Below are 18,312 nucleotides of genomic sequence, written 5' to 3' on the forward strand. Positions count from 1 at the left end.
CTAATGTGTGTATGAGATGGCAACCGGTTGATGACAAGGACATAAAACTAATAATTAATAAAATTAATAAAAATAAATCACCAGGCAGTGATCTTATACGTATGTCTGATTTAAAAATAATTGTTGATAAAATTAGCCCTGTTTTAGCTAAGCTGATAAATCTATCTGTAAAATATCACAAATTTCCACAAAAATTAAAGGAAGCAATCATTCGTCAAGTCTATAAGAGAGGTGATCGTAAAGTATTTCCAAATTATAGACCCATAGCTATACTATCAAGTATTGATAAAATTATGGAAAAATGTGTTGTCAATCAAATAGGAACTTTTTTACAAAAAAAAAATATCTTAACGGAATGTCAACATGGCTTCCAGAAAAATAAAAGCACCAACACCTTATTATAAAATTTTACAGACGAAATTAATACACATTTGGAAAAAAAAAAAATTGTAGCTATTTTTTATGATTTTAGAAAGGCTTTTGATACCCTACAGACTGAAACCCTCTTAAATGGAATGGAGGAGTGCGGCATGGGGCAGCCACTGAACCCTTGGTTCAGCGACTATCTTAGGGCGCGCTCTTACCGTGTTAAAGTCGGCGACACGTTTAGCGAGGAGAAACAAGTAAACTGCGGCGTCCCCAAGGGTTCCGTGTGTGGGCCCGTGTGTTACCTGATGCACGTAAATAGCCTCTGTGGAGTATTACGTCACTGCCCACATGTTTGCCGATGACCTTTGTACTCTGAGCGCTAGTACCGACCTCGCGGAAATGTGTCGCCGGGTTCAAGAGGATGTGGATGCGGTAGTTAAATGGTCACATGATAACGGCATCATAATAAACGCTGACAAAACAAAGATGATAATTATTCACTCCCCGTATTTACGATCTATTGATAATCCACCTCCTCTGATTGCACACGGCTTTGATTGCTTCCATAATAAGAAAATTAACTGCACATGTAATCCTATCGAAAAAGTTAATTGTGTCAATTACCTAGGTGTAAAAATAGATACCTCTTTTTCCTGGGATTCCCACATAGAATACGTATGTAAAAAATTAAGAATATTACTAGAAAAGTTTTATCATTTAAGTATTAAAGTCCTCTTACCAATACTAAAATGTTTATATTTTGCACTAGTGGATTCTATAATAAGTTACGCTCTTGATTGCTATGGATTAACATTTAAAACATATATAGATAAAATAGAATCATTGCAAACAAGATTTTAAAACTACTCGTAAATAAAAAGACAAAGAATGAATGTAAAGGAGATTACTCGAAACTATATAAAATATGTAAAATTTTACCGGCTAGCCTGAAACATAAATATCTTCTACTTGTAAACAATTATAGTAAACAGGATCGTTTCACTAATTTGGTGCAACATAAGACTGGCACAAGGTCATTGTACAAAGGTAAATTTGAAATACCCATGATACAAAATTACTATGGAGATAGAACATTAAAAAAACGAGTTCCATACTTACTCAACAGTTTACCCGAGGAAATAAGACGTGAGCCTACACTTGTTAAATTTAAAAGTTTACTAAGAAAATACTTGTTAAATACGTTATAACCATTTATGTAAATTAATTGTATCAATAACTTACTTAATAATTTATAAGCTATGTTTATGTAGACCTGCAGTCAAACTGCGTAAGCAGTTTTGCGGGGCATGGTAAAAAATAAATTGTAACTTTCATGAATAAATATATTACATACATACATAAAAAAAAATGAGCTTCCCTGTGCGGTGTTTAGCGACATGGGGACCTTCGAAAAAAGCGCGTACACCTTCCTTAAAGGCCGGCAACGCTCTTGTGATTCCTCTGGTGTTGCAAGAGAATGTGGGCGGCGGTGATCACTTCACACTTCACACCCGTACGCTCGTCTGTCCTCCTATTCCATAAAAAAAATGGGTATCGCTTGATTTAATAGATAACCAGAAACAACTAAAAAAATTTATCGATAAATATTTACTTTTTGCATTGTATCTGTCACATTATCATTTAATGTTACACAAAATTTTGCCAACTTAATATATCAAACTTACGTGATTGAGTAAATACATTTTTAACCGACTTCAAAAAAGGAGGAGGTTCTCAATTCGTTGGTATGTTTTAAAGTATTAAAATGATTGTGGCTTTTATACAATCTTCCTGTTTCAATTCAAACGATCTTAAACGATCACATTAAAAAATTTAATAATGTTTCGGACAGATTATTGAAAATTAATTCTCATATGGCCTTAACTATTATTCGGTCTTGTTTATTTGTTCCAAAATTTACGTACCTCTTAAGGTCTAGCCCGTTATGGAAATTTCCAAATTTGCTTGATGTGATTGATATTTCACTTAAAAATATTTTAGAAACCGTTTTGAATTGCGCGTTTACAGATCGTGCATGGTCTCAAGCCTCTTTACCGATACGGTTTAGTGGTTTGGGTACTCGCAAAGTTTCGGGCGTTGCCTTACCAGCATTTCTATCTTCAGTTCATAGTGCGCAGCCTTTGGTTACTAGAATTGTAAATCATGTACCAGGTAACTCAGAGATTGTGTATTTGAACGAAGCTAACAATGCTTGGTTAAATATTTCAAACATTCAAAATTTTCCAGACGATTTAAAGTGTCAAAAAGCATGGGACGCACTTCTTTGTAAGTCAGCCTTTGATGATCTTTTGATCTCATCTACTGACATAACAGAGCGTGCTCGTCTTTTGGCCGTGACAGAAAATGATTCAGGATTCTGGTTACAAGCCTTGCCTTCTGCGCCGATTGGAACGCTACTTGACAATATGACATTGTCAATATGCGTATCACTACGGCTAGGTATAAAAGTGAATGAACCACATCAATCTAGATGTGGCGTTCAGGTAGATGCTCTTGGACGCCACGGGTTATCCTGCCTAAAATCGGCAGGCCGTATCAGTCGTCACGCCAGCAGTAATGAAGTCATCCGCAGGGCATTTGCCGCTCTTAATATACCAGCTGTTTTAGAGCCAAATGGTATTATCCGCCGCGATGGCAAGCGTCCTGATGGAATGACGCTGGTGGCTTGGGCACGGGGAAGGGCGCTGGTGTGGGACGCTACTTGCGTCAACACTCTGGCTCCTTCTCATGCCCAAGTTACGTCAGTTGGTGCTGGGGCTGCTGCTTCGACTGCCGAAGACAGCAAGCGTCGCAAATATGTTGGTCTCAGTGAGTCATACATCTTTGTGCCGTTTGGTGTCGAGACACTTGGCCCGTGGGGCCCAGAGGCGCGGAGAATGTTCGAAATAATCTTCGCGCCTCAATAAGGCTACTGGAAACCCAAGCGCTGGCAGCTATTTCGGTCAACGGATCAGCCTTGCTATCCAACGGGGTAATGCTGCCAGTTTTCTTGGTACACTTCCACGTAATGATAGTTTTAATTTTATGTAGTCGTAGTATTGTAAATATAGTTATAAGATTTATCTTATAAATTAATCTAATTCTAGTTACGATTATTGACATTATATATTTTAAAGGTAGGTTTGTAACTACATGCATAGATGAGATTCGAGGAGGCCAGAGTTGAGAGCGGGACTGCGGCTGGAGGACACTGATTCCAATAATAACAATAGTCGTAACGTAAAATGCAAACTTAAAGCATTATTTTAGTAACTAATATCCTAGAGATATTTTGAACAAGAATAATTATAGGACTCGAATCTTTCACAACACTCGGATTAGATTGGATGGATTGCCCCAAAAACATTTATGAACTTAAATAAAACAAAAAATTTTCATATTTCTTAAATTATTCATATTAAGTTAGCATCTGGATTGACGGATACATTTAAATATACTCGTAACAAAGAAAATTATTTTGAGTGACAGCAAATTATTTAGCAATTTAAACGCTTATAAGTTTTCATCTAAAATTGTCGATAGCACGCTATAGGCAACACTGCATACTCATTAAGGGTTGTATATTTTCTTTAGATCGGGCCGCTATAACTAGAGAGAGAAAATCGATAACTTCCAATGGAAAATATACGGCAGAAACTAGAACACATTACTTAATGCTCTATTGATATTGTTTAGCATGGAAAATTCTCATTTCGTATAATGAATGCGCATATTCTGATATCATTACTAGCAAGAGTCACGACGTCAAGCCATTAAGGAATTCATTGAAAGAAGACAGCTTAGTATATTTATGTATGATTATATTATTCAAATTTATGAAACCTTTAAATTGACGAACCTTTCTGAGGTGCTCATTAACTTGATGGTATAATGCACTCCGATGCAATTCGCTAAAATTCTGAAAAAATATCGAATCAGAAATGAGATGTGTAGGAAAAAACTAAATTCACTAACATTTTTTTATGAAAATAATGGGAAAAGACGATCAGGATGTTCAGCTGATGGTAATTGATACGCCCTGCTCATTAGAATGCAGTGCCGGTTAGGATTATTGAAACACCCAATAATTCTGAGCGGCACTAAAACTGCGCTCGTCACTTTGAGACATAAGATGTTAAGTCTCATTTGCTCAGTAATTTCACTAGCTACGTCGCCATTTATTTCGAAACACAATAATGCTTAAACATTTCAGCTTCACGGCAGAAATAGGCGCCGTTGTGGTCTATCTAGCCGACATCCTGTGCAAAGGAGCCTCCCACTGGTAATGTAAAAAGAAGCTATTGGAAGCTCTGGCTGTGGTTGCGATCGACCATGTGGTGCACTAATTTATACACCTAGGCGGATCACCCCACTTCCACAATTTTTTTGTAAGCAGCAATTTATCACAAGGCGTTTTACATTTTGCAGGCATACTTCATAGCAGCTAGCGTTTTTAAACGGACGACGCCGTATGCGAAATGTTAAATCATTCAATGTGCCTGCGCCATATATATACTTATCTATATACTTGCATTCGTATGCCTTCACTATAAAATGGAACAAGTTTAAACTATCAAGTTGCGGACCATCAATTCAATTACACATTAATCTTGCGGCAGACAGGTGCAGTCGATACAAAACGACATTGTGGGGTATCTGGGCGCGAGCATCAGACCATATTTGTGCGATGAAATACGTTTATACATTGTATTGTCTATTATCATTAACTGACATAATATATTGTATCTATAAAGCAATATTTCGTGACGAGTTTACTGCTGGGCATAAATTCATGTGAGTAATAGAATAATCTTATATCTTTAAACGAGCAATTCTTGTATAAAAATAAATATAAATAATCTGAATCTCGGAAACGGCTTCAACGATTTTAATGAAATTTTGTATATAGATAGTTTCGGAGCTAGAAATCGATATCGTTAGGTTTCAATTTTAAAAAAATTTAGTTTTATCCGTGTTTTAATGAAAAACTCCTACAATAACATAAGAATACAAAGGAAAATATCGCTACAATATACAAGACTATAATAGCTCAGATGGAACATTGGGTGATCCGGAAAGCAGAAGATCCCGGTTCGAATTCAGATGTCCTATTAGTATTTTTGTTCAAGTTTTGTACCTTATGGATCGAGCTGATACTGGGGTGCGCCAGACCAGAGATGTCAGCAATACTCCATGTGTGGCCGGACCTGTGCTTTGTAGAGCGCTAGAATGTGGGTCGGCTTGAATTATTGCCGTGCTCTATTTATGAAGCATAGCCTCTTTCTAAGCTGGAGGGCAAAGCAAAATTGGCTTTGCCCTCCAGATGGCCACGGAATTGGCAATCGCTTAGATCAAGGATAGATAAAATACCGTACTACCTAAGAATAGCTTTTTTATTAGGGCAACTTTATATTGTAGTGTGTATTTGTAAAGTTGCTTGTGATATGATCTTGATAGCACTTTCTCATTACGTCCGATGCGAATCCGATCCGTATCCGTTAAGACACGGTTCGAAGTAGTCGTAGAACAATTTCTATCCGGCTTCCGTCAAACGTTAGAAATAGTTCTACGACTACAACGGACCGTTTTTCACGGGTACGGATCCGATTCGGATCGGACGTAATGCGAAAGCGCTCTAACACTCAATGGCATTTTTCAAATTATGTAACTGTGCAACATCTGTGATTGACAGTTGAAAGTTGAATAATAGAGAATATGCTTTTGAGTGATAACATGATAGATTAATAAGCCTTAAAAACTTACCAAAGACAGTGTCGATGTAAGTCTTAAAAAAGTTTACTTAAAAAATAAGTATTTAATCTCATAAGTTAGAACGTATTTTGTATTTTATTATTGTTTGTGTTATATATTGAGCTTAAGCTCAGATTAATATAAAACAGTTTTTTTTTATTAAAGGATAAGACAAACAGGAAGTTCTGCTCATGGTAATTGATACGCCCTGCTCATTACAAGACAGTGCCGCTCAAGATTATTGAAAATCCCAAAAATTCTGAGTGGCACTACAAGTCCACTACACTCGTCGCCTTGAGACATAAGATGTCAAGTCTCATTTGCCCAGTAATTTCACTAGGTACAGCGCCCTTCTGATAGAAAAAGAATAAAACTTACACATTACTGCTTCACGGCAGAAATAGGCGCCGTTGTGGTACCTATAATCTGGCCAGCATCCTGTGAAAAGGAGCCTCCCACTAGTAAAGTATAGAGGTAAATCAGACAAAAAGAAAAAAGATTATAAAGTACTTTTTACATTCGTTGATGTTTGTAAAACACACAGCGAGTATTCTTTAAAAAAAAGTTAATGTTATGATTTTTCTTTGTTATAGTTTTATTATATTGATTATAATTTTTAATCTGAAAGAAACCCAATAGCTTCTGGGGTTCCCTAGGCAAAGAGTAATCAATAAGTAATCCTATTACTAAGACTCCGCTATCTGTCGATCTATTCGTTTGTATGTTTGTTCGTCAGCGGGCTGTAGTTCATAAACTGAAAAATAATTTAAAATTAAAAATGGCTGCTATGTCAAGTTAAAAAACAGGATATGATTAATTAATACTACACGACAAAATTTCATAAAAGTTAATAATGCGAAACAGAAATACGCTCACTGAGCAAGTCTTTCTTAGTCAATCCCAGCCGACTATACTTGAAGGAGCATTACATTGCCGGGAGACAGAAAACTCAGAGCGCTTAAAGATTTCACATCAAAAATTGTCAAGTAAATATAACTGTCATGGTTTCTATAACTTGCTACTATAAAAGTTATCCTTTCAAATATTATAAATGTGAATCTAAGTTTGTTTGTTACGCATTTATGCTTAAACCAACGGACCGATTTTGATAAAATTTGGTACAGAGATAGACTAGAGCTAGAAAAAGGACAAATGCTACTTTTTATTGCAAAAAAAATAAATGGAGGGGTTGAAATAGGGGGTGGCAGTTTGTATGGAAGTTCGTCACTATCGAAGATAAACCATAAAACTTTGTATTTAGGCACTTGAAAAGAAATAATTTATAAACATTTGATCGAGCATTTTTGAAATTTTGATCTACATGGGGATGAAATAGGAGATAAAAGTTCGCAGGGAAATACTGGGATATGCACTGTATCACAGAAGAGCACTACCAGCAGCGGGAAGAGCAGTTTGTATGTGTATTATTTGAAAAGTATCCTAAAAACAAACCTCATAGTAACTATTCAATGCGGATGAGGTCACGGGTAAAAGCTAGTAGTTATACAAAATATTGCAGCTTATAAAATCGGGTTACCATTCGTTACTCTTCGTGTACGGTACTCTAATAACATTAGCTACATTAAAAAAAATTTGATATAACAGCTCTTTGGCTGTACATTTGTATCTCACTGGATTTGATGACATTAACACTTTGCGATCCGATCCCTGTAAGCTTCAAATCACATAAAATTCGAGCGATTTTACAGTAGCAAAAGAATGCTTATAGTTAGGATAATTTCAGTAAATGTATTTGAAAGCTATCGAAACAATAAGACCATGAATAAATTGTTGTATATCTCTATTTATATATTTCGAAAGATTAAGAAGAATCCCTTGAATTTCATCGACCTTGAAGTGCGAGATGGCTTGTGTATGATATAAATTGTTGGATCTGTGGAGCGCTAAAGGTTAAAAAGGTAACATTAAAAAAAATGAATTAAAATGATGTTAATTCTAGCGATATTTTATTTATTTTTCTTTCTTTCAAAATGAGTTTGTTTAATAAAAAAATTAAACACATTTCAAATTTTATACAAAAATGACAAAAATGCACTCACACACAAATTTCTATAAATTTGTGTGTGAGTAGTAGTAGTAGTAGTTTAAAGCCTTAGATTATGGATTGGTTAGTTTGGTTTAAATAAAATACATAACAAATTTAAATTCCATGCTTAGATTAAGGACTTATCAATGCTGCGCTCCAATTAGATACCGCAGAGGTTGTCGAAAAGTGCGGAAACTAATACTTCGCCTACGAATGTGTGACGTTGACGTGCTACGTCATGTTCTGTTAAACTTTGCTAATAATTGAAAGTAAAAAGCCGAGTTGCGTAGTAAAACTTTGTAAAAATAATAATACAAGAAATAAAAAAGACACTGGGATCACATATCATCAGTAAATATTTTGTATTTTATTAATTTCAATGTAAAAATAACACGAACGTATAAAAGTAAAAAAAATTAAAATATGCCATTGAGTGTCAAGATACCATGCCATGCACACAAGCATCTAATAGTTGCCGTAATAAAAAAGCTATTGTTCTTAGGTAGTACGGTATCTAGTTCGAGTGCAGTGTAGACCAATCCTTAATCTACGGTTAAAGCGTTTTCAATTCGTGACTTTCGATCTCACAGATGCACTTCGATATGCCTGCTCTGTTACGGATAAAAGTGCAGCCATTTTTAAAAAGTGGAGCAAGATTAGCAATATCAGTAGTTACAACATAGCTGAAAAATTGGTCAATGAGACTAAGCACCCATTTTGACCCATTTGAAAAAAGCTTCACGTGCTCACTGAGAGAAATCTAATGAACCTTGTACTCATTTACAATTATTTATAAACACGTGGGAAAGCTCCAGTCACTCCAACATAAAAATACTGCCACGCTCCTAAAATGCCATACTTAAAACCATCCTAAAAGCCCCTTGGTTCATATTTTCAACGAAGTACACCAATTCTCAAATCTGCCTAAAATCAGAGAAGAAAGTGCAAAGAAGAGAAGAAGCTCCAAATACAAATCTAGATTAAGGACCCACCCGAATGTATTAGCTCAAAGACTACTCTATAGCAATCTGGACACTCGCTAGCCATATCTACAAACACATCCACTTATAGAGGATTGCTGATTGTAGATAAAAAATATTTACACGTAATTAAACAGCACCGTTTTTGAAGACATAGATGGTAATGAAAAAGGGACCACGGATGACAAGAATTCCACAACAGATCGTGGTCAAAGGTCAGTCAGACTTCACAGAAAACTTAAAACCATAAACTTACTATACTACCGTAATAGACGAACCCTGTGTGCAAGTGAGATAGCTATCCTTACGTAAAAGCCTAAGTGTAAGAAAGAGACTAACAATTTAGTGTCCAATAGTCTCCTGTCAAAGTGGACTGCGTTTTAATTCTAGTGTTTTTATGGTTATTGTTCTGTTTTATAAAATATAATGGTGTCATGTTCAATATTAGATCGTGTTGTTACATATAGCAACAATCCAAGTAAAGAAACATTTCACAGGTAAATACTGATTCTTTAATACTACTTTCATGGTGCTTATTATCGTAGAACATATTCACTAAAATATTTTGTATTATATATGATATAAGCAGTAAATACTCTATTTTCTTAAGATAATAATATAATAAAATATGTGTTAGATAGTAAAATGTCTCTGTAATGTAATGTAACTGACTCTCTAACACATCTTTAAAAGTAGAACAAATGAACATTATAAATTTAGGCTCGCCGTAATTTGGAGAGTGTTTGTCTTTTTCGCTAGTAAAATAGGTTTATGGATAACCCGTGTTAATTTTTTTTATGATAATATGGGACGAGACGAGCAGAAGTTCAGCTGATGGTAATTGATACGCCCTGCCCATTACAATGCAGTGCCACTTTCTTCAGATTCTTGAAAAGCCCAAAAATTCTGAGCGGCACTACAATAGTGCTCGTCACCTTAAGACATAAGACGTTAAGTCTCATTTGCCCAGTAATTTCACTAGCTACTGCGCCCTTCAGACCGAAACACAGTAATGTTTACACATTACTGATTCACGGCAGAAATAGGCACCATTGTGGTACCCATAAAATAGCTGGCATCCTGTGCAAAGGAGCCTCCCACTGGTAAACTCGCATTTAGTAATACGGTGTATTTTGTGCAACAGGTGCATTGTTCATTATCAGCTTTGACCACCGACCAGAATTTTCAATTTGGATGTCTTCTGTCAACAACTGATGATTAAAACAATAATTTGGGTGAAAGCGGCCAGAATTGAGCTATAGAAAGTTTGTGGTCGTTAATCAGGATAACACTAGACCACATAGATCTTTAGCGACTCAGCAAAATCTTAAATAGTTGGTTGGGAGGTGTTATAGCATCTGCTATATAGCCCTAACCTAGAGATTTTCGTCAGCTTAACATCAAGAGAGACTATGTGTAGCGTTCGAAAAAAAAATGTTTTGAGTAAATGCGAAGAAACTTTTTCACCAACATATTATAACAATAAATTAAATTTAAGGTTACAAATTCTATTTAATATTAACATTCAATTTAAATATTTATGAATTTGAAACAATTTCAAGTTCAGTCGTCTGCCATTACTCAGTTGAGAGAAGTTGTTAACAGAGAATCTTTTTTCGAAAGCGAATAACCCGCAGGCGTATTCAAGTTAATTACAAAGTTATACCCTTCTGTGTACTAATTAAAGTAGAAATGGTTAAATTTAGTACATTTGCTATTCGGAGACAGTTTGCGAATCGCTGAAGAGGGTAAAAGTTGAGTACGGCTGTGCGACTTGAAATATATGCGATAGTTGCGTCACTGTAGTTTGTGGGTACAAAATCACAGCCAATTTAATTTTACAAATGAATCATAAGTAAAACTTCCATATTTCCTTGACTGAATGTTTATAATTTGTTAAACTTTACTAATGAAACGAGAAACTATATAAATAAGTAGTTCTTTTTTCTTCTCTATTATTTCAATTAATAATTTAAATTTATAATTTGTACTTTCATTTTAATTTGAAACTTTTGTTACATCGTCTTAGACTTTTTCGTCTAAGTGTTGCATGTCGCCTGAAGGTCGGGCGGCGCCTATAGCTCGCAGCAGCTGACCGTGTAGTGTATAGACTATTACTCATTTGTGCCAGTGCTCCACGCTATTTTGTTTGTTTTTATTAGTGTTTAATGTTAATGTTATTAGTCAGTGTTTAATGTTAATGTTGTTATTTATTAAAATAAACTTTTGTTTGCTTTTGGTAAACAGTCGACAGCTAGTGGAATATTATTTCAAAAATTTTTAGTTAAATGTCTATAATGTAAAAAAAAAGTTTCAGTTTTACCGTGGTTTCATAAAACACACATTCCTTTTTCTTGTTTAGTTTTTATTGAAGGGATAGTATTAGTTCTATTTTTCAGAAGTAATTAAGGAGTATTTTTTGTACTTTATATTCACGATATTTGTCCTATACTTTAGAACTACAATTGTAACATAAGATTAAGAAAAGTGTATTGTATACGATGTTGTGTGCTTTAAATAAATAAAAAGTACTTCTATTTAAGAAAAAGTAGATTTTAAACATTGAAACCTTCAAATTCTTCAAAAGTCTTCAAATATTTTACGATGTGAGTCATAATTTGCATATTATAAAACATTTTTGTTATTCTAGTCTTCCAAATTGATTTAGTTCTAATCTTAAAATACCAGTCAAAATATTAAATCGGTATGTAAATTTTGTGCATTGTAACAAAAACGAATTTAATTCATCGACGCAGTCGCACGTGTATGTACAGCCTTAGCAGACGATCTAACGGCCTGACGTCTACATCGCTTGCAATATTAAGTTTATTACGAAATCTTGTGCCTTAATAAGTGGAATTAAATGACTGAGACATTCTTAAGATGTCGTATTAAGATAATTATACCTTACTTGTGTTTAATCTTCATTCATTACGTAAAGTAAGATTATTGTCAATTTTACCAAACTTAATATTAACTATAATAGTCTAATAGACAATACCTCTCCTAATTACGATGAGATTTCTTATATGTGCTATTTTTCAGATTTGTTAGTGAAGTTTATAAGTATTTTTTTAGACACTCCCTATGACAAACTATTGATAAACGGCGTCATATTCACGTATACAATATTGATTTATTATCTAACTAATATTTTTTCTTTAATTAATATAATCTTTAGAAAATAGAGTGTTTACCACGTTTATAAAATGTAATATTTAGTATTGTATTGCATTTTTTCTACGAAAATAAATATCACGAAAGTAGTATTGTAGAATCTATATTTACTTGTGAAATGATTATTTAGTTGGATTTTTGCTAACAACACAATCTAATACAGAAAACACGTACCATTATATTTTTTACTATCCATTATTTAATATCCTTTAAAATACAGAACAACAAGTATAAAAAAACTAAAACTAAAAAGCAGGCCAATTTGACAGGAGACTAATGATCACTAAATTGTTTCAAAACGGTTTCATGGTCTTCATCCGTCTCTTTCTCACACCTAGGTTTTTATGTAAGGATAGTTATCTTACTTTCACACAGGTTTCGTCTATTACGGAAGTATTCTAAGCTTATGGTTTTTCCTCAATTCGAGATTAGTGGTAACTTACAACTATATACCAGTTGTAACTAAATTGTGCTACTCTGCCCTACCGTAATTAACATCACTCCAACTTGTGAATGTAGCATCAATGCAGTGTTGAAAAGATAAATAATATTTAATGTCTCTATTGTGGAAAATAAGTAAACGTCGAACACAATTTAAAAATAATAAACAATTAATCTAGTAAAATTAAAACAATAAGCGAAAAACCAACTAAGAGAAATCACAGCTAAGAAAAACTAAATTCAAAGTTAATAATAATAAATACCAAAATTTAGATACAATTGTGTTTGTTATATTATGACGACCTGTATAGCCGAGTGGTTAGCGATCCGATCCGAAGCTAGAGGTTCCGGCTTCGAATCCCGGTAGGTGCAAGCATTTATATGATGAGTATGGATGTTTGTTTCCGAGTCATGGTTGTTTATATGTATTTATGTATATTTAAATGTATCTTTATATGAATTTATGTATGTTTAAGTAAGTATATTGTATTAAATATATCGTTGTCTTGTAACCCACAACACAGGCTATATATGCCTAATTTGGGGCAAGATAATTTGTGTAAAAAGTGTGTCAATATTATTATATTATTATTATTATGTTGAATTTGTTATTGTTAAAGTGATAACATTCATTTCTGGGATTTATTACATATATTAAGTTGAAAACATAATTTATAAATGATGCGAAGTCCCGCATCGTAGTGAAGGTTTGGTTGTAAAAATTGTAAGACATTTCAGCATACATAAAATAATGTAACCCTTCATCTTTTGTAATAGAAGAGTACACAGATAATCTGATTATGAGCATTACCTTCCCAATTCGAATATTGAATTTAAACCAAGTTGCTTTATTATGTAATTATGAAAACCTGAGCGCGCGTGTAAGTTTTGCACTGATTTTAAACATAATGTGACTCTTATAAATTGCTTGTGCAAAATCGCCAGCTATGAGTTAAATAAAACCGAGTGTTTTAATCTCTTCTGTCATTAACAATGGAATCGCTTAGAGGATATTAAAACTTTGAATAATAAAATAGCCCTAAAAGAGGCTTAATTTAACTTTTTCCATTCTAGCTATCTAAATGTAATTACTTTAATTTGAAAGTTTCACATATTGACATTAAGTTATATAATATTATTGTTACGCGCACACAGATGAATAAAATACTTCTCTGCAAAAGCAAGAGAAAATAGTAATCACGGCTTAGCTTGATTTAATAAATTTATTATACTTGGAACCAAAAGCTCATTGTTAACGTACGTATCGTTTTAAATACCACAGTGTCTGAAGACGAAGATTTTTAACCAGTGTGTGTTAAACTTTATTTGTGTCTTTTTTAACCACTGAAGACATATTATGGGCCACTGACGTGGTCGCTAAGTATGGACATTATGAGAAAGCTAATTGTAACTCAGAGGGCAATGCTAAGCTTGGAGTTTCCCTGCGAGATCGATTCAGAAATGGGGAGAACCGTAGGAGAACCAAAGTCACTGACATAGCCCAGATACGATAGAGTGCGCGATATTATGTTAGGGTCTGGTGACAGGCGAATGGAACGGGCGCGCCGGCGGACGTACGAGTTATTGCCTGCAATTCTCATTAAAAGTTGCATTTTCAATGACTATCAACAAATCGCAGAGAGGTGACAGTCTTTCTCAGGCGTTTCTAAATCTAATATATGCATGTTAATGCTGACCGAAATAATTCGCTTATCAGTGTAGCTGCCTATAGCTTTTGCATCATATACCATCCTACATATCTATACTTACTTACAATTTAACTTATAACTGGAGAACGACAGGACCGATATCCATGATTTTTCATTTGTTAGATTTATCTACGTCCCGAATAGCAAAATAATATAAAACCATTGAAATATAGATGAAATAATAATACTTTCTAATAATAATAATCTCTGGGTCTACTGCGCCGATTTTAAAATTTCTGTTACTAATAGAAAGACACTCAGTCATAGGCTATACTATATCAACCCGAAAGCTGAAAAGACTTTTTCTTGGTAGTATGATTTAAAAAGAAAGACTGAGTAAAAATTGCCGAACACCAAAAATTATTTATATGGCAAAAAAACGTTTGCCGGGTCTACTAGCAAAATATTCTCATCATAAATATTACTGTCTTATTAACTTTATTGCTATCCTATCCTTAAAAATGCATAAAAGGCATTTATTTTCACAAAATTGATATCTTTAGAATTCTATTTGATTTCATTTACCGCTTCGGAAACAAATAGCGCTCTGAGAGAGAAGAAGCGGCGCAAAAACTCTCCCAGCATTCTTTTTTTTGCGCTCTTTTCAATAAAAATATACAATATTGTACAGTCATTTCTATCGCTATAAATTAATCATAATCTAGTTCCTGTCCGACCACTTAGATATTCAGCTGTGGAGTAATAGGATGTACGACTGAGCCATTTTTCAATGAAACATTTCAATTTAATTATAGATAATGCCTGAACAGTGGCTGGGACTTTATTATTAAAGTGTTTACATTTACCCTTAAAGCTATTATGTATCTTATGAAGACTTCTAGAATTAGTTACAAGCAATTTCTAGTGTTATAATAATGAAAATCACTATTAAGAGCAAAAAGGTGACGATTTTTGTGAGCGTATATTAAATTTTCATCAATCTACTGACAATGAACAGTCATAATATTTATTTTATTAAATTTATCTTTGAGTGACTATCTATATATAACCAAGCTGATATATAGCACGAACAGCTCTCTTTTGCAGAGCAAACACTATATCAATGTCAGTTAAGTATACCAGGTAAATAAACTCCAAATAGTTAATCAACTACAATTTCAAAACCTTGTTTAGTAAAAGCCCGTGTATTGTTACGGTCTAACTCCTTTGTTTATTGATTTATCAAGCCTTAGAGATGGAATATAGAGTAAGCGATTTGTCATTCTTCAAACGAATTGCTCTTTGATATCCCTGCTTGAAATTCAAAAGACTCAAAGCTTAATTATATTTTGAACATTTCGTTCCAAATAATATTATCTTAACGGTCTTTGAATTATTTGCTTTCAGTCTGGAGTGGCAAACCACTTTTACTTTCAATGTATTTTATTTATTAAAACGTGGGCTGATAGAAATGAAATGTATATAACAGTAACAACCTTTATATAATATTCCAACAAATTTTGCTATTAAAGAGTGGTTTTTGGCTAATTCAATTAAGTCTCGCGCCAGAATTTAGCAACTCAACATCTCCTGAGGATGGGATAAGGATTAATACAGATGTATGAATAATACGGTTTGATTATAATTGTTGGCATTTATATGAACTTTTAAAATGTTAAATTGTAGTATAACTACTGTATTTGGACAAATGTTATAGATTACTTTTTTATAGATATTGATACGCTCTATAATAATGTACTAGATTTTTGATGACATTTTTTTATGACAATTATTTTCACACCTTGGGTTATATTATTTTATTTTTACTAGGATCTCAATTTTTTCGAAAATGGTTTGTAGTATATATCACTCAGTGAAGATGCAGCTTTCAAATGATGAAAGATTTTTTAAAATTCATCCAGTAGTATTTGTGTGAACACATTACAAACATACATACAAAAACACAAATTTTTCCTCTTTACAATATTAATTTACATTTAAAAAGTGTAACATAAATATAAAAATATTATAATATGATAAAGATATCCATGTGTTTAATCCCTAAATATCGCTTAGGTTTACCCTTTAATTGACTGTATGACCCTTTAATATAAGTATTGAAAAAAGGTATTTTTAAACGAGTAGGCATTGATCGCAACACTCTCGGCTACTTTATCACGTTCGCATCACGGCCCCACCTTCATAAAGACAATAAAAAAATCTTAAATTATGAAACTCACCGCTAAGTATCCAGGTCATGTAACATTAAAAAATAATTTGATGAATACAGCAACCAACCTCGCGAATACGTAAGTTCCACATTAAAACGTTAAAGAAGACAAAAAACGAAATATTTCAAACATGAAACCTGAGCATTGTATTACGACCAAAAAGCAACAGTTATAAAATATAAGAGAACGTATTCCGCTATAATAAATTTATATTAACGACCGTGTAATCCCAAAATCCTTTCCGGCGTAAAAACCTTAAACTCGCGGTAAAAATGTATTGTTAAGCGCGATTTAACGGTATTATAATATTTTATTCTATACCGCTAATTATTAAATAGGCATTTCTTATTCATTTCTCTTCAACCGCTCAACCTGTTTTAATTTTAAACACGATTTTGTAACTAAAATTTTCTATATTTTCACATTTAAACCAGAAGTGGACTGTATTCGTACCATACTTTGAATGCAAACATAATTAACTCTTAAAATTTATTCTTAAAACAATAATATGGTAAATACCACAGAATAGGTAAAAGACATAGCTGTTATGTGCTTCCATTAATATAAAATATCATGTGATAAAGATATTCATATGCCAAAATCCGCAAATAATTATTAGGTTTCAAACATGATAACCTCTTATAAATAAATTACTAATTTTATCTTTATCTTTGTTTCAGGTATTTGAATCAACGAAAACAGCAAATGAGCGTGAAGAAAGCATGAAATTCAAAAGTGATCCTTAAAATATTTGCTTACAAAAATAATAGTGTAAAAAATGGCGCCCCAAAGGTGATATACAAAGACAATGGCTACTTTCAGATTGCCATTACACCTTTGTAATTCCATAAAACAGTACTGGTCAAAAATAATCAAATTAAAAACATTCCGAATAAAAATTCAAATTGGGCATCCGAATTCGCGCCAATACGCATCGCTAAGGATAGTTTTTATATTAGTATTACTGTTAGGAGTGACTTCAAGTGGTAGTAATTTTGGTGGTAGAAATTCTATGCTAAGGACTAGAATAATAGGTACACGATACGGGAAGTTACAAGGTGTTATTTTACCTATGGATCAACACAAGTATCTGAAGCCTGTGGAAGCGTATTTGGGGGTGCCATACGCAACGCCACCGACAGGATCAAATAGGTGAGCTATCTTATTAGAAACATTACAGACTATTAAAAAAATAAGTACTCTGGTCATCTAACATAACAGTCTAGCACCAAAACAAGCCGATTAACGTGTAAATACATAGCCCCACGCACACACTTACACTACTACAGGCCTATAGGCGGCCATTATGAGAATTGTCATCGTCTGTGACAGATCAGTTTGCGTCTCAATAAAATATTTTAAAAATGTCGTCGTGCGTTGTGAAGAAGTGTGAAAACGATACTATATAAGTATTTATGGCCATATTATTTAATTGAGAAAAAATTGTATCCCCCGTAACCGCACACACACTAGCATAACGGTGCTTCACTTAATATCACGGCGCGGAGTCCTTCTTTTTTTACTCGTCCATGAGAAACATTTGACATTATAAAACAGCTCTTTATTATTATTATCTTTTTTCTTATATATATTTATTTACATACATAATTTTTTATTTTTTTTATTATTGTCGTTGTTTATTTTTAGTTACATGTTTTTTTTGTATA

At 33.5% G+C, this 18,312-nt stretch overlaps 1 protein-coding gene and 1 pseudogene across 1 annotated transcript in view; both read left to right on the top strand.

Moving 5' to 3' along the window:
- Positions 1 to 18,312, top strand: part of LOC126979386 (neuroligin-4, Y-linked-like) — a 126,074-nt gene that overhangs the window by 61,614 nt on the left and 46,148 nt on the right. Inside the window, exon 2 of the mRNA XM_050828658.1 lies at positions 17,326 to 17,797. Within this exon, the coding sequence (XP_050684615.1) occupies positions 17,454 to 17,797 (344 nt within the window). The 5' untranslated portion in view covers positions 17,326 to 17,453. The remainder of the gene's footprint in view (positions 1 to 17,325; positions 17,798 to 18,312) is intronic.
- Positions 516 to 17,391, top strand: LOC126979316 (uncharacterized; annotated as a pseudogene).

The sequence above is a fragment of the Leptidea sinapis genome, chromosome 3, assembly GCF_905404315.1.
Source record: "Leptidea sinapis chromosome 3, ilLepSina1.1, whole genome shotgun sequence".
Lineage (NCBI taxonomy): Eukaryota > Metazoa > Arthropoda > Insecta > Lepidoptera > Pieridae > Leptidea > Leptidea sinapis.